This window comes from Haliaeetus albicilla, chromosome 5 (assembly GCF_947461875.1).
Source record: "Haliaeetus albicilla chromosome 5, bHalAlb1.1, whole genome shotgun sequence".
In the NCBI taxonomy this organism is placed as follows: Eukaryota; Metazoa; Chordata; class Aves; order Accipitriformes; family Accipitridae; genus Haliaeetus; species Haliaeetus albicilla.
The window spans coordinates 3,116,098-3,141,977 of NC_091487.1; the positions used below are offsets into that span (position 1 = coordinate 3,116,098).

Sequence of the window (25,880 nt, forward strand, 5' to 3'; positions counted from 1 at the left end):
TGATGCAGAAGTCAGCGCTGCCAGGACCTGACTCTTTCCCACCTTCCCGATTGCTCCTTCAGCAAGATTTCCTGCCCCTGGCCTCCTGCAGAAATTTCAAAGGACCATGTCCTTGTTCCTCTTACCTCTCCTCGCCCTGCCTGCGTAACAGTATCCGCAAACAGATTATATCCTGCCATCAGTAAAGAACAGCTCATAATCTTCTCTAGACCTTTCCTGTCCAAAGAAAAACCCTAGCCCACATTTCCAGTATCTCCTGTAGATAACTAGCTATCACTTCAACTCAGCACGGTGAAAGACAAAGTTCTCCCTATCTTTAACTTCTTTTTTTAAAAGATAGGTATTTCCTGTTTGATATACATGCATTTGGTTTCTCCAGTTGCCTTCCTTTATTATGCTTTGCCAATTCATCTTCACTGTGACTCTAAATTTTATCTAAACTAACACCAGTACCTATTCCTGTAAGAGTTTGTGTACAAAATACACCATGTTTGGCTTTGACATTTATTATAAACAGTCTGTAATACATCATAAAAATCACTCCATCTCAAATGAGTGCTACAGTTCGCTTTACAGAGGCTCGCTCCCTTTTTGCAGTCTTGCAGAAATTCAGAGACCCTGAAGCTTGCTGAAAATACCAAACAAAAACAGTATTTAGGTTTTTTTTAAAAGATAGTTCACAATACTATTATATTTCTTGATCTACGAAAGATCTGATAATGTTTTAAACTATTTGAAGACCGAAAGCATCTCATGGTATGATATTTTCTATATTCAAGTAAAGATTACATGGGTCGATCTATTATCAATTCCCTTGTGAGGGTGGGGGCTGTTATACACTCCCATTTGAGAAAAACACAGGTTCTGCAACAAGGCATGAAACTGAATCAGACAAGGTTCCCGTTGGGTTACCCCATCATTATTTCAAACAGGCAAATTTTCATCTCAGTTGTAAGACCTTTGATACTTTTTAATACTTTTTGGTGTTGCAGCTGGCCTTTTTTCCAGTCATTGGAAGACCACAGTTGGAATGAATAAGTACAGATTTTAAATACATGAAATCAAAGTATGAAAGTGGCTTCTGGGCTTGATGATGATCACAAAATGAACCAAAAATTGTTCCTAAGTGTAATTAACCTATGTAACAAGCATGAATGAATCTGTTTCCCAACTGGGTCTCAGTTACTGAGGATCATATAGTACAGTCTATCTGTCCTGTAACTTCTGGATCATGCTTCTCATCATTGTTATTTTCACTGTAATTTCTAAATTTATTTTTTTAGTTCTAGGCATTTGGATTTCTTACACTGCCTAAGTATGAAGCATTAAACTGCTAGAACATTCACTCTGTTTATATAACTGATCTTCTGTGTTCCTCCTGATAATCAGAAAGTCAGCAAATACAAAGATGCTTTCTTTTAAATGAGAAAGTGAATATATTTACCTGTCTTCAACTGTCTTGTTGGAGGGGTAGAATACCTTGAATGAAAACCCACTTCTAGGAAATGAACCCTGTAAAGAAAAATGTATACACCACACTTGTGTAAGCAAAATACTGTACAAATAGTAAGAGACACACTTGAATGTGACTGCACCCCCTTCTTATTTTGGTAAAGCATAAGGAAATCTTACAGGATTTATGCAAAGGCAGTCAGTGTTGGTGACGGTGAATGGGTCGTATTTATCTGCAATGATGAGCACATCTGGCAGAGGATATACCCTCAGGGAGTAGTCATAAGCCCAGTACACTGGGCTAACGTACAGCGGAAGTGGTGTCAGATGTCCTTGTGATAATATAGTCTTTACAAACTGCAAGATAAACATAAATAGTTTGAACCATTCTCTACAAGTCAAATTCATTCCTGCCAATGCTAACGCCCTGTTAATAAAGAAGCTTTGAATGTGGAAATGTTTTTTGTGTATCTCACTCCCTCTGATTATTAACGATTTCTAGAGTAAAGCAGCAACTCCCCTACAACAGTCAGCTGCTGTTCTGTTTGTTGTGTTTTCTTTTTAATACACAAAGTCCTTTCTAAAGCATATCAGCCAATATTTGAAGATGTCAAAACTATTTCATCCATCAGACTCTCCAATAGAGAGAATCTGCTTACCTGTTCCTCCAGCCCAGGAAGTATAAACGCTACCATAACTTTCATTTTGTGCTTTTTTTTTTTTTTCCTCATGGCTTCCCTCATAGTACCGGTTAACGACAAGACCCACACTTAAACACAGTCTCTTCCCTGAACTGAGGAAATAATTCAATTCTCAAATGATTTCAATTCCTTTGGCTGTTCTGGGAGTTGCCCTGGTCCAGACACCAGCTGCCCCCTGAAATTCCCCTTTTCATCTAGCAAATTCCAGCCAGGCTATTTTGGTTCCTGAAACTCTCTCCTCAAGCCCCTTGAAAGCTTTTATTATCTCTAATCAATCATGTAGCTGCCATTAGGCTCCATTTTTCCCAAAGTCACTACAGCAGCTTGGTGAAAGGGTCTGCTGTTGAAAGAAAATGATGTACCAAGCATAGGCCCAGTTAGTCCACTAACACTGTACAAGGCCTAAAGTCACTATTAATTCAATCTAATGTTAGTAACAAAATCTCCCTCTCTCATTGATCTTTTTACACCGATGGCTGAATTGAAAAACTAATAACTGGCAGAAAAGGCAGAGAAAAACTGAAGTAGGCAAAAGCGACCCAATACACTTATCTGCAGAAAGCTTTGCAATACATAATTCTACATTTCTTTCACGATTCCTTCCTTTCCAAGCATGAGAAAGCCCTGTATGAGTACAGGGAAGTGATGGCTTGCAGCATACACATACATATGTATGCAAATGTGCACACTAAAAACAAGGTGCATCAGCGTCCCCAATAGCTTCCCTGTGTTCACAAAGAAACTGAGCACTTTCATGATGGAACAAAGGAAGAAAGAGCTAAAATAAGTTTCTGAATCAAACAAACAAACAAAAACCCTATAAAATAAATAGAAACAGACTCCATCCATCACTGCAATGAGCCAGTACTGCCTGGATCATTCTCATTCAATTATATCAGTAAGTCCCATCAACTCCTGCTGTGCATTCATTAACTAGAATCATAACTCAGAGTGCTGTGGCGATGTATCAAAAGCAGGATTAAGACGTCAAAGTGAGAAGGCAGAAGAAGCAGATGACCTTTTGGAAAAGTGACATGCTGCTTTACTGCAAATGTCACTGGTTAATTGATCACATCTTAAAAAAAAAAAGTAATTTGTATTAAACTTTGCCTTTAGGAATCAATGTTTCTTGGTACGACATTCATCGCTGGTGCACATACACCAAGAGTCAGCTGCTATGAAGTTCTGCATTCAAGGGCACCTGCAGTGGGACAGTCAGGATGACTCAATGCCATCAATCAGTATCACTGTTTCAGTTATCTTATTGTCAAGATGGAAATGAAGGTAATAATACTAAACGTATAGATCCTTCTTACAATCCCTCTTGGTTACTCTTGCAAGGCGTCGTGAGAATGTGGATCAGAGTGCCCTAAATGCAGACCTGCTGATTAAAAAAGAAGTCAAGGAGATCTTAGCAAGAAGTGCTGAACACAACTCACTCACATGGTTGGGAATGTCCATGTTGCTGCTAGGGAAGCGGACACAGTTTCTGCACATTTTGTTTACCAAATCTTCACGAAAGATAATTATTTCTTGGGTGCAATATTGAATCCTAAATGGAAAACATTAATAAAATTAAATTGAGATGAAACTAAAAGATAGGGAGCTGCATTATAAAGTTGATCTCCCTCTAATACAGCAAAATGAAAAAGCACATTTCAATTAAAATAATACTTTCCCATCTTCCCTTCATTCTCTCCAGATTCAGAAAAAACATGATGCTTCTGATACTCGCTATCAAACTTTTAGCACTACTTCCTTTCATCACTAATTTATTAATGTATTAATGTATTTAAAACTAGTTACAATTAATGCAAGTGAGGAATTCTAATAATTTGAAAAATTTAAGACAGATTTTTTCAAAATTTGTAATTTTTGAAAATTACATCTGCACATACATTAGTCATTCAGGAAAAAAAAAAAACAAAACATGAAAAATGGCAGTAAGTTACAGTGTTACCTGCAAGGATTTGTGGTGAAAACTGAAAATGGCACCAGCTGTCTGAATTCCTGAGTAATATTTTCAGCCAGGGGAGGCCTAAAATAAATAGCAACAGATGTATCAACCAAGACTCTTACCTTCTTTAACTATTTAATTCAAAATTCCAAAATTTGAGAAAGGAAAGCAAACTGACCTCGGTAAAATAGAACCAGGACCAGGGTCTTCAGGGCCAGGAACAAACACAAATCGACTACTGTAAAAAGTTCAACGTATCACTTTTAACAAAATGATCCTTGAAGTATCTAAACATTGGTTACATACAGCCATTACTCCACAGATGCATGCAAATAACCTATTCTGGGGCTGAGATGACAGCTCTTTCTGACCTTAAGAACCACATAAATCACAGCTAAGGTGTAAGATACATATTCATTCCTCACTAAAGTGGAGGAAACCTTAAAAGCTGTTCACCGTGCAAGGGGAACTGACTGTGGGAAGGGAGACAGACCAGGTGTGCAGCCTGGCTCAGGACTCAGTGGTAATGGGCTCCAGGATCCAATAAAGGGACCCCAGACAATCCAGCAGCAGCACACCAAGAAAGCCCCACTGGGAGACAGGATCAGTACAGGAGATACGCTTGCTTACATCTCCCACAGAGCTCAAGAGCCGCAGGCTGTGGCCATTCCTGCTTTTGGGGCCCATTCTAGAAACTAGGTCTACTTAGGTGCTACTGTTACTAATTCAAAGATCAGAAGCCAGAAAGGATAAGCCTGGCTGCCTGGCCATTTTACTTTTATTTGTATATTCAAATATCTGTAGAAGAGATTTAGTTCTCCAGGCCTGGAATGGGGCTCCCACAGAGCAGGGACACAGAAGGGATAAATAAAAGATTCCTTTGCAGGATTGCGTTGCTTTGGTTAGTTCTCAAATTAGCGGCCGTGGAGAACTGTGTATGCAAGAATGGAAAAGATAGAAATGAGATGCCTCCATGTAGGCAGCAGTCAGTGTTTCAGATTACTTTTGCCATGGCTGGTATAGAAGGCCTGTAGGTGCTCGTACCAGTATCAAAACTTCAATGTGAGTTTATAAAGCAGCACTGCTTGGGCAGAACCCTGCTGATTTCAAGGGAATTGCAGGAGAAAAGGGCTCACCCAAATAGCACTTTCGGGGAATCACAGGCCACTTTAATCCATGTGAAAAACGTTCCAGGGAGAGGCAGTTTCACCTTTGCTCCCTCAATAGCAGCTTCCACAATCAAGCTATTTTAGATAAAATCAAAACCTTACACTGCTCCCAAAACAAACTTACAGGCCTGTTACAAGACCAGCTTGCTATCTGATCACAGCTGGCTCACAATAATGAGAAAACATGGTATCTGTTAGCTTCTTAAAGTAATTAAAGCAAAGGTTTCACAAAATAAACAAATGTCCCTTTTCATAGCACTTTGCTGGGTACCTTTTATGAATGCTGGGATATTCACATATAATATCTGCAAGAGCCTTCAAAGAACCTAGACTCAGGAAAAAAAAATCCATGATACAACACCTGGTTAGACAACAAACACACATTATATGAATCACCCCTATACTTCAGTACATTAAAAAATGCGTCACTTAGAAAATAAGGGTTTCTTTCCTGCTCTCTTAATTTGTTTTGCCATCATCATTTTAATTTAATGTACATGTCTGACTGTATACAAAGACTTCCCTACCTTTCAGTGACTGAATTTGATTTTTTCCATATGGTGCAGATGAAAAGTTTCCACAAAAGAAAAAGCAGGTTGGAGGTGCAGAGGAATAACCTGGGAAAAGAGAGTTACCTGTGAGTATATCCATTCACTTCAGTATCTTTCAGCATTCAGTGTCCCCTCCATTCCATGAAAGTCAGAAACCAAAACAGCACTTCAAGCTCTGCTGCTATTAATACACCTGAACTATTTTCTTGATACAGGCTTTTGTTAGCTTAAAAAGGATGATGGCAATGTACACACATCACTTCAAGGAAGCCCTCTGTTATTTACAGGCCCAGTTCCAACACCACTGTTCGTGTGTATCCAACTAACTACTGCCCCAGTCATATAATTACACAAAGTACAATTATAATAAATAATAGAATTTTAAAATGCACTCTTTCCTTAAAGAGAAAAATAGTGAGTAGGTACCAATGGATTACTATTAACCTCCATGCATTATTCCAGTTCAAGGGCTCTACCAACATTTAATTTGCTCTTTGGCATTATAAAGCAACAGTAACAGGAATTGCCTGAGCATTTTAAGAATCTGATGAATCCTCACAATATCACTAATCACACAGAAACACATGCTTTACAGCAAAGAGTGAAAAAAGAAACCCAATTCCCTTTCCCTAACATAAAAATAAAAACATCTACTCGGGCATTCCTCTCACGTTCCAGGTTACTCTCTATTTCCCTAACATGCAGTACCAGACTTGGATTTACTTCACTATTTTTCAATCCAGTTGGTAAATAGGACAGAATTGTTTACACCAGAGAAATGGCTCATCGATGTTTTTTCCTTCCTATTCCACTCAGCTATTATTTTTAGTTTACAAATATGAAGCTTATTACTTGCCTGTTAAAAAAAGTCTCAAAATAGTAAATGCAATGTATGTATCTTTGCCAGTTGAGTTCAGTATATTAAACTCACTGACCAAAGTCCTTTTATTACTTCAGCATATGCAATCTTAGGTCAAGTTCAGTTTGCTTCAGGATCTTGCCAACTTTGATCAAGATAGGGAACTGGTTTCGTAACTTCTGGATGAGTGTGGTAATTTGTGTCTAATTTTCTTTAGGTGAGTAGCAGTTTCCCACCCTTAATTTTATGTTGCTTATTTTTAAAGCAGCCACCTTCTCACACTTCCATTCTACCCAAGACAGACAGGACAAGCTGTTCCAAAACTGCTCTGGAATACAAAGAAGCAATTCACAGATCTCGCAGATGCTTGCTATCCAAATGTTGTCAACATTACTAATGTAATGACCCGTGGAAGAAACAGTTCATATTTTAAGAGTAACCGACATTTTTTCATTGGTAGAACCAGAAAGCATTCGAGGGACTGCTGATCTCCAGTGAAGTAAGAGGTTTTCTTTAAACTAAGCCTAGGAAGAACTTTCACAAGCAAGGGAAACATTCGTGTCACAGCACATAAAATGGCTACTGTCCAAACAGTGTTAGTACTAAGTGATTTATGAAAAGTAAGTGTCAGCTTGCAAAAATATAATACAATCCAATTTTTAAAACTGTTAGAGAAAGATCCAAAATAAATACAATAGCAACCATGAAATGCAAATAGCTGTCACCAAAATTAGAGCGAGACTTCACTGGCTTTGGGCTTGGGTTCAGTGGGATCCTACAAAAAAATGCAACAGTTGGGCTTATTCTAGCTTTCTCAAAATGGAAGTTCATCAAAAACACAGAATACAGTAATAACAGAACTCTTGAAAATTGTTGCCTGACTTTTTCACTTAAAAGTATACTTTTGAAAAAAGGCACACAACCCACTGTCTTGCCATCAGTTGTACACTGTCTAGCTTCCTCTGACTGTCAGGGATGCTCACATGAGCAACCACATGATGAAGAGGTCACAAAGCTAAACCAGCATAAAACTAATTCTCCAACAAAGGCAATTAGTCTTCTGCTGAGGTATTCCCTGAATTAGCTCACCATGGGGTCAGAATTCCCAGCCCATGTCAAGCTGGGGACACAGCCACAGCTGGGAACCAAGGACCAGCTAGGCATCAGACTGCTTTGCTGCACTCATCAGCTCCACCCATCAAGGCTGCTAAGGGCTAAGGAAAATGGTAAAAATTCTCTAAAACAAGGCTCACAGTTAAAGCAGTTCTCACCTACCCGAAAACATCGTGTGAAGCTTTTCCAGTACTTCTGCTTGGTCCAGCCATACATCAGAAAGGAATACAAACATGGCATCTTCATTTTCATCCTCCAGCTCCTTTAGTTTTGCAGAAGCCTTTACTGAAGCTGAAGAAGGCCCTCCAAAGAAGTTTACATTCCCATAGAAGGCTCTACATCATTAAAATATTCAAGTTAGTTCTGTTTTTTCCCCAAATCATTAGTAGTTTTGATTATGATTCACTTAAAACATTTTAATTTATTATTATTATTATATTGATAGGTACCTCAGATGGGATCAATAATAATTTAGTACTTCATGGAGAAACCAAGGAAGAGAAATGGCAGCCACCTAGACATAAAGCAGGGGTGCTGCCCTGCCATAACCTAGCAGATCATCTCAGAGTAATATTTATCCTGGGTTCTTTCCCACATCCATTCTTTGAGCAACAAGGAATTTCTTACTTCCATGTAATAGTTAATCTAGTTTTGCAATTGAGAAGGGCTTAGATCCCAATTGCTGTTAATATGCAGAACCCAATGGCCTTTGGAAGGGTTCTTCTGCTAACACTACAGACTTTAGTACTGGTCCAAGTAGACCAGCAAGTCCCAGAATTGCTTCCTTAAAATTGTATTTATTTTGAAGCATTTGTGGAGGAGGAAGAATAGCATACTTTAATGTCACAGAAGTTCTAAAATAATAATGCGCTTACTTAGAAACCTCTAACAAAATATGGAGTGAGGCTGCCGAAAGTCAGTTTTATACCTAGTGGTAGCAGAAGGCTCAGTAGGCGGAAATCCAAAAGCATTCACATGAAAAACTTCATCTTCATACCAACCTAAGAGATTTTTGAACAACAAAATAACCTTTAGTTTTTCTAACAACATCACGTCCTAGACATTAGTCAGACAGTTGGCAGCTGTGCTGCATAGCTAGTTCCAGCCTCCATCAATCCCTCTCTTGTGATAGCACCAGTCCCTGTGCTGTTTAGTGGTGAACCAGACCAGGGAACTATCTGGCTGAAAAACAGGCTGAGCAAGAAACCAACTATTTTTTTACCCCAGACACTTCTTTGAATGGATTTGCTGCACAGCCACATAAACAACCTTCTCAACCCAACCGAGTAAGAATGTAGGGGGACAGGAATCATTTTTGCTGGCCCTGCCTCAGAAAAGCCTCCATCAAATTGCACCCTTTCTCACGAACTGTCCCACCTGTTAAGAGGAAGTATTAGGGTCTTATCCTATCATTTGTGCTCCTAACTTCTATTTACTTCATAAATTTTAAACATAAAACACATTATTAGAAAAGAGACTGGGATTATGCATATCGCACAGAGTAATACTCTACAAACAGCAATGTCCATTATTTTGCTAAAACAAGGCTCCAAAACTGCAAGCCCTTACATCATCTTAATAAGAAGACTCATTAAAGCCTCTGAACGACCAAAGCTTTGCCAACAGAAAGCAGCATTTTCAGATTGTTAAATCATACTGTTTGGTTATTCTAGTCTGTCTTCCTAATCTAGTCATATCTCCTTCAAGCATGTTGGAGCCAGGCTAACTAAGGCCAATCCTCAAAGATTCTACAGATGCTCCCATGCCACCGACATCGCTTAAAACCACAAATTTCGCAGAGCTCCGTTCTCTGCCTCTAGAGCCCATGAGGTAACAGGAAAGGCTTATGGCCAAAAATCTCAGTCACAAACTCATCTTGTGGCCAAGCCTCATCAACATGAGACTTGCCTGTTCAGCCACATCTGGCAGACATGTAACTGCAGCAACAGCCATTAAAAGAATAACTTATTACAAGCTAAAAAAAAGAGTTTGCTTTACCTTCTGCCAAAACAAAGCATGATTCAGTATATAAACCACTGTGGAACTGGTGCAGAAAGGTTAAGAAATATATTTTTCTTAGATCAGGACTTTTAAACTAGTTCTTAGCCAAAGTTTGCTTTCCAGCTGGTGTAATACATTTGGACACTACTGAAAGTTCATAGGCTGCCTTCAGAGCCAGGCAATCACCTGGCAGTGTGAGCAGGTAAGTTCATAAACAGCCCGCAAACGGGAACACGCTCTGCTTCCACCAGGATGAATACTAACCTTGTCCTAACAGTCTCTGTGAAAGGGCGCTGAGCTGCAGCAACCAAGTAATTTGAAAAGAAAGAAAAAGACAAAGCTGCAATTCTCAATACGTAATTTTTAATGGCCAGTATTGGTTTATTGGTTTATTATTGGTTTATTATTCAATTTAAAATCCTCCAGTTCTATAGGAAATTTCCTTAACTCTTACATCACAGAAAAAGGATATGGCTTTACTAAGGTCTAGCTGGATGACTCCTGTAGGGTCTTCTAGGAAAAACTTCCCCTAAAAAACAGGATTAATTAATAAAGCAAAATATACCCAAACACACAAACACTTCAATCAGAAGCATCTATCAGTCAGCATTTAGAAATAATTTAGCAGGTTTTAATATTGTAAACTTAGAACACACTGGCAAAATGGAAAACAATGTAGTTTATATTAAGTGTATCTTAGCATCTTCCCTTTGAGCTGCTTCAGTTTAGATTGCTGGCGCACCCCTCCCCTACAATCACAGTCCAATGCAATGGCAAGTCCAAACACAGTCATTGGAAGCTCCAGCATTTCAAGAAGGGGCATGCCTACAAAATGGAACTGGTTCTGGTTGCTGACATAAAGCATTACAAAATTCTGCAGCAAGAAGACAAAGACATTTTCCCTCACACACTAGCACCAACTGCTTGTGGAAAAGTCTCTTCTTAGGGAATGGATCTTGCACCACTGACGTTGATGGGAGCTCTGCCACTGACTTATATGACAGGATAAAGTGGTGAGATATTTAAGTCTTCTCATTTTCTAATATATTATAACACTGAATGAATGTTGACCTAGATGCTCCACAATAAAAAGCAACCTACCTCCTTAAGCTGAGTTATCATCCCAAGCACAATCACTTCTCCCACTTTAGCTGTATTGCCCAACAGAGTTTCTATTGTTCTAAGCTGGAAGCAAAGGCAAAGAATCAAATAAGAACTAAATCAAACTCTCCATGCATCTATTCTTAAGCAAGCAAGACAAAGCACCACACAGCACAATTTTTTACATAAATACCCAAATGAGATATGAGAGAATACAGGCTCATTAGAAAAAACAGGGACACATTTCTGAATGTCAAATGTAGCACAGTTTAGAAAAGATTTCCAATAATGGCTGCTAGCATAAAGAACTGCTTAGCAAGTAAACATTTATTGTAATTATTTTGCTTACAACTGGATTAAAACTGAAAAGAGCAAGTGACAATTTCTGCTCTTGCCTAAGAATGTCAATTGTAGTAATTGGATCCTCAGCAGGATCCAATCTGAACCACAGGGCCAGCCTGCACCCATACAGTAACACTAACTACTTTTATGGAAGAACCTTAAATGGATGACGGAGAACACTCCAGAGTAATACAGGTGACATTGCGTAGCATGCTGTCTGCGGTTTCTGGACAAACTTTTTTTGGTCTGTCAAGCTGCAGTTAAGAGAGACAATCCTCCTACGACACCAGCATAAGCAATGCATTTGCCACTGCTGACAGGGAGGACAGGAAGCAGTCAAGGGAGAAAGATGCCTATAAAGCCTGGATGGAGATGCAGGCTCGACTCAGCTACGGTCAGTTGCTTTTTTCTATATGATGGCATGCTCTGAACAGGGAGAAGCAGGGAAGTTGAGCAAAGCAAAAGTTGTTATTTGGTACCCAGTGACACCCACACACACGTTCATCTTTTTTAAAAACTATATAATATAGCGAGAGCACTTAATATGAGAAAGCTGAGACAGGAACAGAACGGACTAAAGTTATGACCTTACTCAATTGCACGTTTGTGAATTTAGTGCTTATGAAAGAAAGAAGCAGGGAAGATGTCCCCAAGCAGAGGGAAGCGAAGTGTGATAAGCTGAACAGCTAATGCCCTTCCACCTCAGGAAGCCACGTTTCTCTTGCACTTCATAGCTGCTTTTCAGTGGTTTGGTCATCATGCTGATCTAAGCCAAATAACTGCATTTTTGACACAGAGGCTAAAAATGATCAAAAATAACTCATTTCCATTGATTACCCATATTGGACGTAAAACTAAGATGTCACTGGAGAACTACTACCGCATTAAAGTGTAACACAAGCGCAGTTCCCTTTGCAAGAAAAAAAAGATTTTTTACCTGGAATTTGCTACTACCGTCATCAGGATGAGCAACGACTGCTGAAGGAGTAAACAACTCATGTCTATGAGTCCTCTGCAGAAACCAAAATTGAAGTAATCCAGTTTAAAAATAAATGAGCACTGTCAAAAAGCCACTTCATTACAACCACTGTACAAAATACTCTTTAAAGTTCTCTTATTCTATTTTATTCAGCAACATTTAATTTGTTGAGCATAATCAGTTCTTTTGACAAGAATTTGATTCTAAGAAACAGATGATCAATAATACTGGACAATAAAACTAAGTCCAAAAAAGTAACATCAAAGCATCTGTAATGCTTCTAAAAGAAGTTATTGCTGACTACCTGGAAGGAAGGGGTGAGAGAGCAAGGGGAAGTAAACTGTATTAAATGCTACTATGTGGAAAACAGCAGGTTTCTCTTCAAAGCAGGGCCTCTTAAAGGTAAGCTTGCTTTTTTTTTTTTTTAATAACAGGAGCAAGCTACACTAACAGATAAAATGCAGAGAGCATGACAAAAATGCATTTTAGAAATTTTCACTTCTTTCACTGTTTTTCATGCAGTCTGAAAGCCTCCCCTTGGAACGAACCCATTGCTACAAGCCCATGTAACACACACAGTAATTCCTATCAGCGGCCCTCACCCACTTAGTGACCTGAACCTTCACTTTTCTGGAGGTCGGAAAGGAATACATAAAACAACCAAACGCAAAACCTGTACAACAGAGAGTCTATGTGAAACCATCAGGCAAAGAGGTGCAATAGCACAATACAGTCTAGAGAAAAGAGGCTTCAGGATATATACCCTATGGACACCTCCAGCTGCTGTTTGCAGAAACCAACTGTTTTGTGTGAGTGTGCCAATTCCAGCAGGTTTCACTAATCCTGATCACTGTTTGTATGAACTAAAGCTTCTTCAGTTAACGGTTAACTGGTCTTCCAGGCCAGAGGTTCCGAAATTGCAGTACACATACTCTTAAGTGGCAGCAAATCGCCTGGTAGACAGAGTTGTTGCTGCTCTGGGGTGTCTGACCCTGTGCACGCAACTACCACACAATCCAAACAACGAGCAGTTCACGCAGTTCAGACGGGTGCCTCCCTGCTGCCTACAGGGCAGCACGGACAAAAAGTTGTGCTCACTGTCTGCCTGCGTCCAGGCTCTCTGCTCATACTTGGAGGCAGGGTTGCGCACAGGCGGTTAGGTCTGCGCAGTACTTGCCAGCACCGAGCGGGATCTGTGCTGCGGATCAGACCACTGCAGTTAATGCAGACACCTGAAAAACAACTGCCAAGTCATTTGGATCAACACCTCACTCCCCATCCCATCACTGCTCCCACTGGGCTGCACAACAGAGGCAGGGCAGAGTGCAGCAGTGAGTAAGCAGGCAGGTGACATGGGGTTGGATCCCAACTTGTGGGGTGAGTGGAAGAAAAGAGAGAACAGGGTTGTGACCTTGTTCTGAGGGATAATCAGACAGCAAGTGCTGAGGGGCTGACTCTTTCTAGCTGTGTGCACAGCCTGGTCCAGAGCCACTACCTACAGCTGCTGTCAGCACCTGCAGTTACTGTCACAGTGGTGCAGAGCAAGTCATGTTGGGGAATCCTGTTCTGAAGTTGCTCACAACACAAGACAAGATGCATGTGCCACCAAGAGATGACTGACTCTCACTGGACATTTTTTAAACTGGATGATGAATAAATGAACTAAACCAGAAGCGAACTTCTGTGCTTCAAGGGGAGCCTGAATGAGAGCTTCCCAGGGCTTCGGGTTTGCACTATCTCAACAAGCACTACATATGATGACGTGCTAATCAAATGTAGCACAGAGCCAGACTACAGGAGGGAGAAGAGCACGACACATGTAAAAATACATAATCCCCTCTTATGACATGATGCTAAAATGCAAAAACACATGAATCCATCATGCTGTATGGTGACATTTAGAAGACTCATAAACCTTAGTACAGACCCTGTTCTTACTCAGATTTAAACTGTGGCTCACAAAAGCACCTCAACACAAAGCACTGTTGTACATGTAAGAATATAAAAACCAGCATTTTGTTTGTGTATTTTGTTAAACAAAGCAAAACTTTTTCTGACCTGTTGTAAGATGGAGTAGCGTTCACGAAACAACTCTGCTTTATCTCTGGCAGTTCCAAATAAATTTGGTACAGGAAAGTTGGTCATTGATAGTCTGCAAGAAGTTTAACACAACCAAGATTAAAAAAGGTACATTCCACACACAAAAATGACTTATTGATCTAAAAGTTGTAGGGTGCTGCAAAAGCTATAACACTACTGCCTAATTTATTTACTCAATGAGGAAGATTTCTGCTAGGGATCCTGTGTTTCTGCATTTTGAAGGCTATATCAATTTAATTTCCCTCCAACTCACGGGCCTTGAGATTTATCTTTCCACCTGAACAGGACTCTGCAGAAATCAGTTTTTAAAAAAGCAGTTATGTCTTTTAAGCGGCCACAAACAAAACTATTTTCTTCCTCTTGGTTAGCAGATTGTCTTCATGAAGTTCTCTGCTTCCCATAGCCTGAAAAGCTAGAAAGTGGCACTGGAATAAAACTATTACTGCAAACACACAGATTGCTTTTGCTGGACTGGCAGAATCATGGACCAAGGCTAGAATGTGAATTGCACATTGCATGAAGGGTGCTGTAACCGCTCACAATGAACGCCACTACCCATTCCTCAGCTAACACCACTTCAAGCTTTTCAAAAGCACAGCTTCTTTTTGGCTGATCAGTCTGGGCTGCTTGCTATTAAAGGTAAATTCTTTAGCTAGCAAAATATTTACAACCAGTTCTTCCAATTACTTCTTCCTTTCTCCAGCCTCCAGAATCACCAGTTGCTCCTAATTTTTCTTTCTTAGCTCTCCTTAGAAATCCCCCAGGTCTTCAGGGAGTTGCAAGCTACAGTCTAAGAAATAAATACAGGTGACAGACCACATTTATTTTAAAAACATTAAACAGCCAAATGTGGAAAAAAAAAAAACCAAACCACATTTAGTGATGTATGCCCTTAGCCTTACTGTCTCTTTTATTCATTAGATGGCATAAACGTGTTTGGACATTTTACTATCTGATAAACACCAAAGTTTCAGAGCCAGTAACATGATAGGCAGCACAGAGTACACTGCCGCAGGAGATACAGGTCACCATTTCAGCTTCATCCTGCTGGACTAGGAAAAACCCAATGGCACATTTATGTACGAGCCAGCATTTATCACAGAGTCTGACTAGTTCTTTAGAGACTAAGAAACCAAATTGTCTCACTTTCTCACTCAGGCTTGAGATGAGCAGACCCAAGAGGGAAAGATTAGAAAACAGACTTTTAACCATATAGAAATAGAGGCTTTTTCCTAAAACAAGAAATAGTTGAAACTTAAAATATGCAAGACTTACGGTACAAACTTCTTCCTTTCTGAATTATAAATATAACGTGGAATATCAAAGGCTCCAATAATGTTAAAAACATTTTCTCTGAAATAAGAATACATTTACAACATTATCTGAAGTGGATGAAACAAACACTAACAAAACATGTTGAATAAAATTATATTTGTTTTGTTCACTGTCACCCTGTGCTATCACCATTTCTCCTGCATCACTCTACTTATTGGATACTACTGCATCTTCTAATTCAAAAAGGAAACTCTTCAGAAGTTCATTTAGAAATGAGAGAGGGATACATCGCTTTCCCTTACCATCCTTTGCTATCTTTTTTGACAACAGAACAGCTTTGGCATGGTTAATGTGAATAGGTTTAAACAATGGACATGCACAACTCTTCAGACCATTAATCGAGTTGATCCCATTATATTTACTGGTTCGGCTCTCTTCTCTGACACCTCTCATTTCCCTCCTACTGTAAGTGGATCAAATTCATCAGAGTGGATAAAATTATCCCATGAACCTTCAGTAAGGCTTACAAGCACAGGACAACCACCATTGCCTATCAGACACTGATGTCTTAGGCTCCAGAGTGCATTTATTACAAAACTTTGCCTTCAAGCTTTCTGCAACATAATTCAAGAGAGTTGTACAGGCTGGCCCTGTGATCTGTAGAGCTTTTCCCTTCACTTTCTGCACTGAGAATCTGTGCGTACAGATTTCTCTTCATTTCTGGAGCAAAGACGACAAGTATATAAAGTGACACAAAGAAAAGCCACATTCAAACCATCTGCATCATAAAGGTTCCAACAACAAGGAGAAAAGTAAAAAAAAAATTTGCTTCATATTGAGAAACTGTGGGATCACAGTATCTAATTGACATGCCTAGCAAACCATTTATTTTCATGCTTTGCATTACAATGTCAATACACAACAGAAACACTAAAGGAAACACATTCATCACAGTCACAAATAAAAGTTCTCAGAAACTCAAGTAATTGCGCTCCGCTTTGTTATCAAAGAGTCAAAATCAATCACGGTTTTCAAAAAGCAGCCCTGCTATACAAAAACAGCAGAAACAAGCACCATGGAGGAAAACTTTTCTAAGTGCTTTCAGAAAAGAAGTATCTTATGAAAGGCACAAAAATAACCTTAGATAATTCTGATCTAGAGAAAAGGAAATAAAGACACAAACAGAAATAACAAGTTCTGTCTGCATTGTAACTGTTGGTTTATTTTATTGGTTAATATTCAACCTGCATCACATGTAACACATAACCATAGCATTTTAATTCCAGAATGTCAGCATTATATTTAGAATCCCCTGGAGGCCTATCCATGAGAACAAATTTTCTAAGAAGGAACATTACTAACCTTCAAAGACAGTACCAGAAAGACAAACACACAAAGCAATTACTGCATGTGTAGCACTGCAGAAAATGCCTGACATTTACTTTCCCAAGAAGAAAAAAGGGAATGCATACAAACTCCCATAAACCTCAAATAAAAAAATAATGTTACCGTACATAGTTTCATCTGATGCCTGGCTACATTCTTGGACAGCTGCTTCCACTGTGGATTGTTCGATCATACTAGATGACACTGAAAAGAAAATTTCAAAGGATTAAAACTGCAGCCTATGGAAAGTAGTAAGAAAGTAAGTAAGTAGGTCTCAAATACTTTACAAAAAATGGTTCAGTCTTCTCAGAGGAATATATCACACAAATAAGCATATTTTCAGTAAGCTAATGACACACACTGTTTTCTTTCTACAAATGGATCACTTAATATTCTTACCAGAAGGATACATCTCTAGCGAAAAAATAACCCACACACATACTGTGCCCACCATTAATTCACTAAACATGGAGAACAAGACAATTATAGTTTATGCAAAGCTGCCAAATATACTACAAATGCGTTAGATCTGAGCTTTCACATTCTGGAGGTTAATTTTGTTCCAGAACATTATCACACAGATTGCTGTCATAAATAAGTATTCAAACAGTTTAACACAATTTTGGAGATAGGCACGTTGTTGTCTTCATGGATTTAAACTGATAACTGAAATTTAAAAATATTTCTAAATGCTAATGTTTTTCTGAATTTGAAGGGAAGACCAATCAATCCAGATTCACAAAAGGCCTTGGTCAGCATTGCCAAGCCTAACTGCTGGGCTCCTGGAACAGAAACCAGTACATGAAAACCTGCCCTTGAGTTCCCTAATCAGGAAATGGGACTTAAAATCACAATTCCTGTAAGACAGTGATGAATAGCAGAGCAAAAGGGGCACTAAGGGAGCTAGCAGAAATCACAAGAGAGACCAGCATGTCTGAATTGCAACTCTACCCCTAACCTCAAACAACTCACAGGCATTAGCTGGACAATATGAGAATTCATAGCACAAGATCACACCCTGGACGAAGACCAGTGTTGGTGAGTGTACTGACTACACTGGCCCTAGAGCTTCCTGTACAGACTCAAATTTGTTCAAAAATGTGGATGCATTAATTTGTATCAGTAGGCTTTATGTTAGATCAGGACCTGTTCTTCAAACTGCTTTTACTCCTTGTTTGATCAGCTATGATCTGTTATCCCATGACCAGTGTAAGAATATAGTCGTAACTTCTGTAGTCCGTGCTCTAGCAAAACTATAGAACAAGCAGGTGCCCACTCTTCATTTAATTATGATTAAATATGATAGGCTGGGAAGGTTTCCTGAACTCACCTAAGGCCTAGTATTTATTTTAGATTACATTTATATGGATTTGAATCTCCTCAGCCAAAAAGTGGAAGTGAGCCCAAGTTTCCTAGTTCTCATGAGCTCTGATCAGTAAACACACATATATGTCAGGCATCAGTGCCACCTCTGTCAGTCACATTCTTTAACTAAAGGTGCTACAACTCCTATGTTTCGTGCTGTCAGACTGTGTCAGGTATATTTTGAGCTACTAGCCCATGCCTTTCTTGGCGCTCAGGAGCGGAGATACTGGATCTGTGTACCTCAGGACATACTGTCCCAATTAAGCAGGAAGCAGTCCCCAGACAAAATACTCCTGCCAAGATGATGGATTTTTAGGCATGCTCAGAACCAAATGCGTCATGAGAACTTTACCGGCAAAAGCTCAGCTCTTTGAGTGTCTCATGTTTTTTATGGGATTTTCCAGGAGTTTTCTGGATTGCACTTTTGGACTTAGTAATTTATAGAATTTGACATACTTTCACATGCCAAGCTGGTACAGCTTCTCCAGTGCTACAGTGCCCCAACTGTTATCAGCACCTTCTGCCCAGTGTTACTACCACGAGATCAGGTTGGCGTAACAGAACATCAGCATCTGCCTTGCTGCTTCAGAGAACATCCAGGTGATGGTTAACTCCATCCACAGTTGGTTTAAGTTAATATGCTGGACCATTATACTGGTGCACTGGCATCTCCCGTTCCACTTGGATGCGAGGGCAGTGATCTCTGAACGAAGGAATGCAACTGTTTCCTTCTTGCACTCACCGCTAGGCTCCTTAGATTATAGCTGTCAACAACCCTAACCCTTTTCTGGACCTGGTCTACTGAATAACAAATGAATTAATTTCTCATTATTTCTTTGGTTTATTTCAATATTTAAAATTACAGTTTCAGATGCAAAGATGTCCATACAAACTCTGCTAGGTGCTTTTAGTAACTGGCATTGAAAAATTTCACTGCTCTTGGAAAAGTCAGGAGGTACCAGGCTGCCAACTTTTTAAATGGCAAAATTATACTATCTTTTGCTGACACTACAAACTTCAGTATTTAAAAAACAAAATGTCAACAAATACATTTATCTTGAACAACGCAGTAGACTAGAATGACACCTTAGTGTATATGCTGCCAGTAATTCTTTGTCGAAATAACATTATAAGCACAAAATAAACTTAGCAAGCTTGAGAAAAATAAATTGTTTACTTACAAGGCTGTTTTTCGACGGCATCAATGACATTTTCAATTACATTGTCAAGTTCTACTTCATTGATGGACTGAAGAGCTTCAGTAAGATACTTTAGAGCATCCCTAATTCCAATGAAGAAAGTCAACTCAAAAAGCAATTAATATTGAATACAGTTTACACAAACTATGCCAATTTTGGCAGATGTGAACATAATCACTAAACGGCTTGTGATTAAAAAAGTAGAAATAATTAGTACTGCATAATACTTCGCTAGTTTAAGTCAAAGAAAAAAATCACCAGGATTGAAAACATTGAGGATAAGAAGGAGGTACAGAGAACCTCATCTTCATACAATCATAGAAAGACTTATGTCAGAAGGGACCTCTAAGGTCTCCTGGTCCAGCTTTCTGCTCTAATAGCACAGGCCAGTCACATGGCTCACAGCGCTGTTCAGTCAAATTCTGAACATCTCCAAGGATGGAGATCTCACAACCTCTCTCAGCCCTGTCCCGGTGCTTACCTACTCTCTTTGTGAACAACTTTTTCATAGGAATATAGAAAAGTCCATATTAGAAGAGACCTCTGGAGACCATCTGGTGCAAATGTCTACTGAAAGCAGGGACTTAGATGATGCCATCCAGGGCCCCATTGAGCCAAGTCTTGAGTATTTCCAGTGAGGGAGATTCCACCACTTCTCTAGTCAACCTACTCCAAAGTTAAATTGTTCTTACAGTGAAGATTTTATTTTAAGTTTGTGCCCGTTACCTCTTGCCCTGTCACTGTGCATCCTTGAGAAGAAAGTATGTCTGTCTTCTCTATAACCACCTTTTAGGAAGACTGGGATTAGATCCTCTTGAGTCTTCCCTTCTTGAGGCTCAATAAACCCAACTCCTTCACATTTTTTCCACATCAAGTTCTCCAAGCCTCTAATCATAGAATCATACAATAGTTTGGGTTGGAAGGGACCTTTAAAGGCCATGTCGTCCAACCCCCCTGCCATGAGCAGGGACATCTTCAACTAGACCATGTTACTCAGAGCCCCGTCCAATCTGACCTTGAATGTTTCCAGGGAGGAGCATCGACCACCTCTCTGGGCAACCTGTGCCAGTGTTTCACCACCCTCAGCATAAAAAATTTCTTCCTTATAGCTAGTCTGAATCTACCCTGTTTTAGTTTAAAACCATTACCTCTTGTTCTATCGCTACAGGCCCTACTAAAAAGCCTGTCCCGATCTTTCTCGCAAGCCCCCTTTAAGTACTGAAATGCTGCAATAAGATCTCCCTGGACCCTTCTCTTCTCCAGGCCGAACAACCCAAACTCTCTCAGCCTGTCCTCACAGGAGAAGTGTTCCATCCCTATGACCATTTTTCTGGCCCTCCTCTGGACCTGCTCCAACAGGTCCATGTCTTTCCTGTGCTCAGGACCCCAGAGCTGGATCATCTTGGTGGTCCTCCAATACAGCCTCTCCATTTTTTCAATGTCTCTCTTGAACTGAGGGGACTAGAACTGGACAAGCAGGATTTCTTCTGTTGCAATCTGTGCTTGCTGCCTCTCACCCCTTCTCTGTGCACTGGCTCCTTCACGCTAAGTCCCAGTTAGGCAGCTGGACCATCTTCACCCTCTTTTCTGCAGACTGAGCAAACCCAGCTCTTCCTGCTTCCCTTACATACCATGAGCTCCAGCCCAGGACCACCTTAACAGCCCCCTGCAGGACCTGCTCCAGTTTATCAGTATCTCTGAGACTGGAATTATTTTAATTCTAAATAATGCGAGAATTAGAAATACACTTCTTCCCTCATCCTTAGACTACAGTCTCGCAGTTAAAGATAACAATTTTCTTATTAATGTCATCTGTCAGCCAATCAAAACTGGCATTTTGGTTAACTGCCTGACCTTCAAAATGTCTCAGTTCATTTAACTGTGAGAGTTGGGAGCTCTGAACTTGGACTCCTCACTAATGAAATTGCCAGGACACTGTCCAAAATAATCATATCCCATCCACGCCAGAAACAAAATGGAACTAATATTAACACATGATCTTGAAGGGAAAAATACGAGCAACGGATCCCCAAGCACTGTTATAAATCATGACACCTTCCGCTGCAAGCAGAAATCACTTTTCCTTGACGTTGCAATCTCTAACTAATACACGTTATTAGGTACCTTTCAAAATACCGTTTCTTCCTCTAGTAAGAGATGCTGAACACAGAACTGGCAAGTGCAACTCGGGAAAGAGATCCCAGAGTTGTCAGGGACAGCAGCAGACCAAAAAAAAACACAACAAAACATCCAGCACCATCATCAGGGAGGGTACCAAGGGGAGGCCAAGGGCAGCTTTTGGTGCTACCTAAACCCACGGCGGGCGCTGCAGTGAGTCGGGTCATGGGTGGAGAGGGATCGAAGAGGCCCACAGCAGAAGGACAGGCAAAACAACAGGGCTTTGGAGGAGAGACTCTGAAGGCCTCAGTGCCGGGGCGAGGAAGAGGAGGGAAAGGCATCACCGCATCCCCGAGGAGGCAATGGCGGGGCGCGGACCTGTCCCTGACCAAATCCCCACAACGCGAGACCCTGGGGCGCGCCCCGAAAGCGGGAGGTGGCCGTGAGGGAGGTATGAGGCCCCCCCACGGGCGGAGCGTGTCCGGACCGGGGGCCGCTACCGGGCCCAGCCGGGTCCCCGGGCCGACCAGCCTGACCCGGGCGAGCCTCCCCCGGGTCGGTCTGATCGGCCGTGCCCCCCCGCCACTCTCCCGGCGCTACTCACGCCCGCAGCAGGAGCCCGCGCAGCCGGAACGCCGAGCCCAAGCGGCGCCGGAGCCGCTCCGGCTCCATGACGGGCTGTTGGCGCCAAATGGCGCCGCGCCGCCCCCCGCCGCCCTGGTCCGGCCCCGGGGCGGGCGGAGGCTGCGGGACAGCTCCCCCCTTCTCCCACACCCCGCGGCCCCTCCGGGCTCCGCCTGGAGAACCGTGGGGCTGAGTTACCCCCCCCTCGGGAGGGCGGACCGGCTGCCGACCCCCCGGCGGCCTTGCTGTGTGCCTGCGGGCGGCGGGAGGCATCCCCGGGCGGTGTCGGTGCCTCCCGTTTTCCGACGTCCTGGGAGAAGGGATGGCTACCGCCCCCGCCACCTCGGGAACGGCACCCTTTTGTGCCGTGCTGCCCACCAGAGTGAAGGCACAGTTGTTCTTTAGCGAATTTCACAACCAAAAAGCGAGGTGACGCTAAGGACACCAAACACACTTGCTGCAGGTGACACGAGTTACCCAATAAAATTACGCACGGTATTATTTTGTTGCCTTACAGGTGATGTAGCTCACAACACTTCTGCCCCCTCCTCTTTCCTTGTAGGCTCTGGCGCAGGTTGCACTGCATCTCCAGTAGTCGGGAGTCTCTCCAGCTTCAGTTTTACCTGCCATAAAATGTCCATCAAACATGGCCAGCAGTGAATCAGTCTTGCTTGTCCTCCTGTGACTGAGCCTTCCTTTTCACCCGTTGAGGCCTTCAGTCTGTTAGATGGCATGGGACCTTTCTAACCCATTCTTATCTTCTCACTCGTTGATCAGTCTCTCCGAAGGTTCACCAGCCCTGGATCAGGGCTGTTAGCAGCCTGCTGTAGTTCGGCAGTTGGTTGCTTGGTTGCAATATATTTCATAACTCTGCCTTGCCTCTAACTACCGTTTTGTAGGACTCTTTCCCAGCTGGAAGGGTGCACTGGGACCCTGGCCCTTCCCCTCATGCTCTTACACACTGACAGTAACTGTCCTACCTGGGTGCCAAGTTTCCTAGGACAGCTCTCAGTTACCTGAGAGTTTAGTATATGGTAAACTCTTAGTTCTTCAGTTCATCACTACTCATGTGCCAGCACTGTCAGACAGAGACCCCTTCCAGCTGGTTCCGTCTTGGCCAACGAGCACATGACGGCCTCCATGGCTGTTTTTACACATAACCAGGAAACCACTGTTGTACACAATTTTTCCTTTGGCCCCCAGCAGTTGAAGTCTGTTGCACCATACAGAGTCCCCTTATAGAGCACGATAAATAAATACATTGTGTCTCATACAGTTCCAGTTTTGTGGGGCAGCTGCCTTCTCTCCAGATGAAAAATGCATGCTATTTCAGTCAAACACTCTGAGCTCCATCTCTCAAAGTACAGCTTTATTCCACAGAGGGCTCACAAAGCAACTCTGAAAGAAAATTCCTTGATCAAAAGACTGCAGGGATGTAAAGATGGATAAAAAAATGTCAGCCTATTTTCTATAGCCCATTCTCAACTGCATAATTTATAATCACTCCTCCTCATCTGGGAGTAAGCTCATGGGTGCAAGCTGCATCTACTCTCTTTAGACGAAAAGCTACCATCTGACAGGTCTCAGCTATTTTGGCAAGAAATATGATCCATTTTTTGTCTCAGGCATGCAGCTAGGTGCAAATTATGAACCCAGTCCTTATGTAAGTTCTTCTGTTTGCTAAGATTACTGCTTATTCTCCTTTCAAGAAAATCTGATTTTGACATTCAGCTCATGTCTCACCCCAAGAAGGAAGGTGCACCTGGAGAAGGAATGTACCCCCTCATCTAAAAAGAAACTAATTTTAAGATATGACCAAACCAGGAATATAAAGCATACTCCTACAGCATCCTGCTGTATTTGGGGTTCTGTTAAGTTGCCTGGAGCCTCCCACCAGAGATATAAAAGTATTCCACCATGAGCTGTAGACTTCTGCTCCACTGAGCCATCTGTCTTGAGCTCTGGAAGCCATGCCCAGCTCTTCATCTCTACCGCCTGCCATGGCTTTTTTTGTTGGACATCGCAGAACTACAGTCTCAGCACATTCAGCTTGAGAGCAGAGCGCCAGCTGAGACAGCCTAATGGTTTATAATCAGATAGCACATCTACCTCATGCCAAAGGTGAATCGATGGAATTGTTTTGTCACACTGAGCACGACAAATATCTCATTCTCATGTCTGTCACTGCTCCACTGGCAAAACCACGGGCTGCTGACTTTACGCTGTTCCTAAGATGCTTTCTGAGGCATCACATTGTAGCTCTACCTGACCTATAGATCTATAAATCAAGTTTGCCTGTTACTCATGTTTTTCTTAACTCTTCAAAATGCTTATTCCTGAGTTTTAGCCATCATCACAATGCATCATCATTACTTTTCTTCATTTTAATATCAGCAGTTATTGACAGGAATAGTTAAGGTCTTCCCTCCTAGATCCAACAGAGGAAGTGTATGTCCCACTTTCACAAGGAAATCTTCACCATTACTTTTCAGTGTCCTTTTACAAGATGCTAAAGTGCTCGTTTCTCACAAGCTCTACTCTACTACTCTTTCTGAAGAGCTGTCCTGTTTTATTTTGAACTCCATTCACTCCAGCTGGATCCACGGTTCAGCTGGAACTCACTGGGTTGTTGATCTAACAGTGTAAGAGCTGGAACGGCAGTGTAAGAGGCTATTGCTTTCCCCAGCCTGCTGTTTAAGGGCAGGCCAACATATAGGAAAGACTATATAGCAGTGGCGTTAACAGGGAGCGGAGATCCCTCAAATAATGAAAAATGCGTAGCCTGGGACATGACGGGAGGTGACCCATTGAGATCCTACCAGCAGTTTTATTCTATTAGTTACCTCTAGCTCAGCACTGGCCCCAATACACAGGTCCTGCACAGCACCTCAGATATTCTCCTCAGGTACTCCACCACACCACAGTAGGTAGCTTCTTGCTTCGTCTGCTTCCAGGCTGCAGGTTAGAGGATACCATTCACAGGATTTCTCTCTGGGGTCAACAATTTGAACTCCTATACAATTGTTTTAATTAATATCAGCTACTATTTCATAGCTGCTATTTCTGGCTGGAGCATGACTCTTCTCACCTTCGGAGAAACAGCAAGTTCTGCTGTGGTTCTCTCAAACCACCTCCCATGTTGAGCTCTGCCTACAGACTCAGCTCTTTCTTCCACTCTCACACTGGGTTTGTGTTTAGGTATCCTGTTCTCAGTGCTTTTTTTCCTCCTCACATGCTCTTTATCCACAGGCTTCTGCGTGGTTTATTAGCCCTTAAATCTCACACCGTATCGTTCAGCATGCCTCAATAGGCAGACACTGTGCGTTCTGGGGCACGGCAGGAGTCCGCACCCCCACTGGCAGGGCTCCTTCCAGCAGCTTTGCAAGGACAAATCTAGCCAAGTGCATCCAAACGGCCTCCTCCGTGACACCCTCACTGACTGCACCCGGCAGCCCGTGGCTTTCGGCGGCTGCAGAGCCGAGGGAATCGTGGGCAGCGGGACAGTCGTGGGCAGCGGGCACCGCCGGACAGCACCGCGCCCGCCTCTTAACCCCCGGCCCGGCGGCTCCGGCCGCGGAGTAGGTCGCC

The 25,880-nt window shown here is 41.8% G+C and overlaps 1 protein-coding gene and 1 long non-coding RNA gene across 2 annotated transcripts; one reads left to right on the forward strand and one right to left on the reverse strand.

Moving 5' to 3' along the window:
- Positions 1–490: 490 nt before the first annotated feature.
- Positions 491–22,412, reverse strand: POLE2 (DNA polymerase epsilon 2, accessory subunit). The gene is made up of 19 exons (XM_069783017.1): positions 22,273–22,412; positions 19,533–19,633; positions 17,115–17,190; positions 15,601–15,678; positions 14,284–14,377; positions 12,184–12,258; positions 10,905–10,988; positions 10,276–10,332; positions 9,801–9,849; positions 8,731–8,803; positions 7,965–8,137; positions 5,807–5,896; positions 5,551–5,605; positions 4,289–4,348; positions 4,114–4,191; positions 3,597–3,705; positions 1,633–1,809; positions 1,445–1,512; positions 491–628 (listed from the first exon to the last, which is right to left on the reverse strand). The coding sequence occupies exons 1-19, from the start codon at positions 22,338–22,340 to the stop codon at positions 610–612; spliced, it is 1,584 nt and encodes a 527-aa protein (XP_069639118.1). The 5' UTR covers positions 22,341–22,412; the 3' UTR covers positions 491–609.
- LOC138685359 (uncharacterized) lies at positions 5,812–7,404 on the forward strand. The gene is made up of 2 exons (XR_011324581.1): positions 5,812–5,916; positions 6,788–7,404. It is a non-coding gene; the product is annotated as an uncharacterized lncRNA (long non-coding RNA).
- Positions 22,413–25,880: the final 3,468 nt, after the last annotated feature.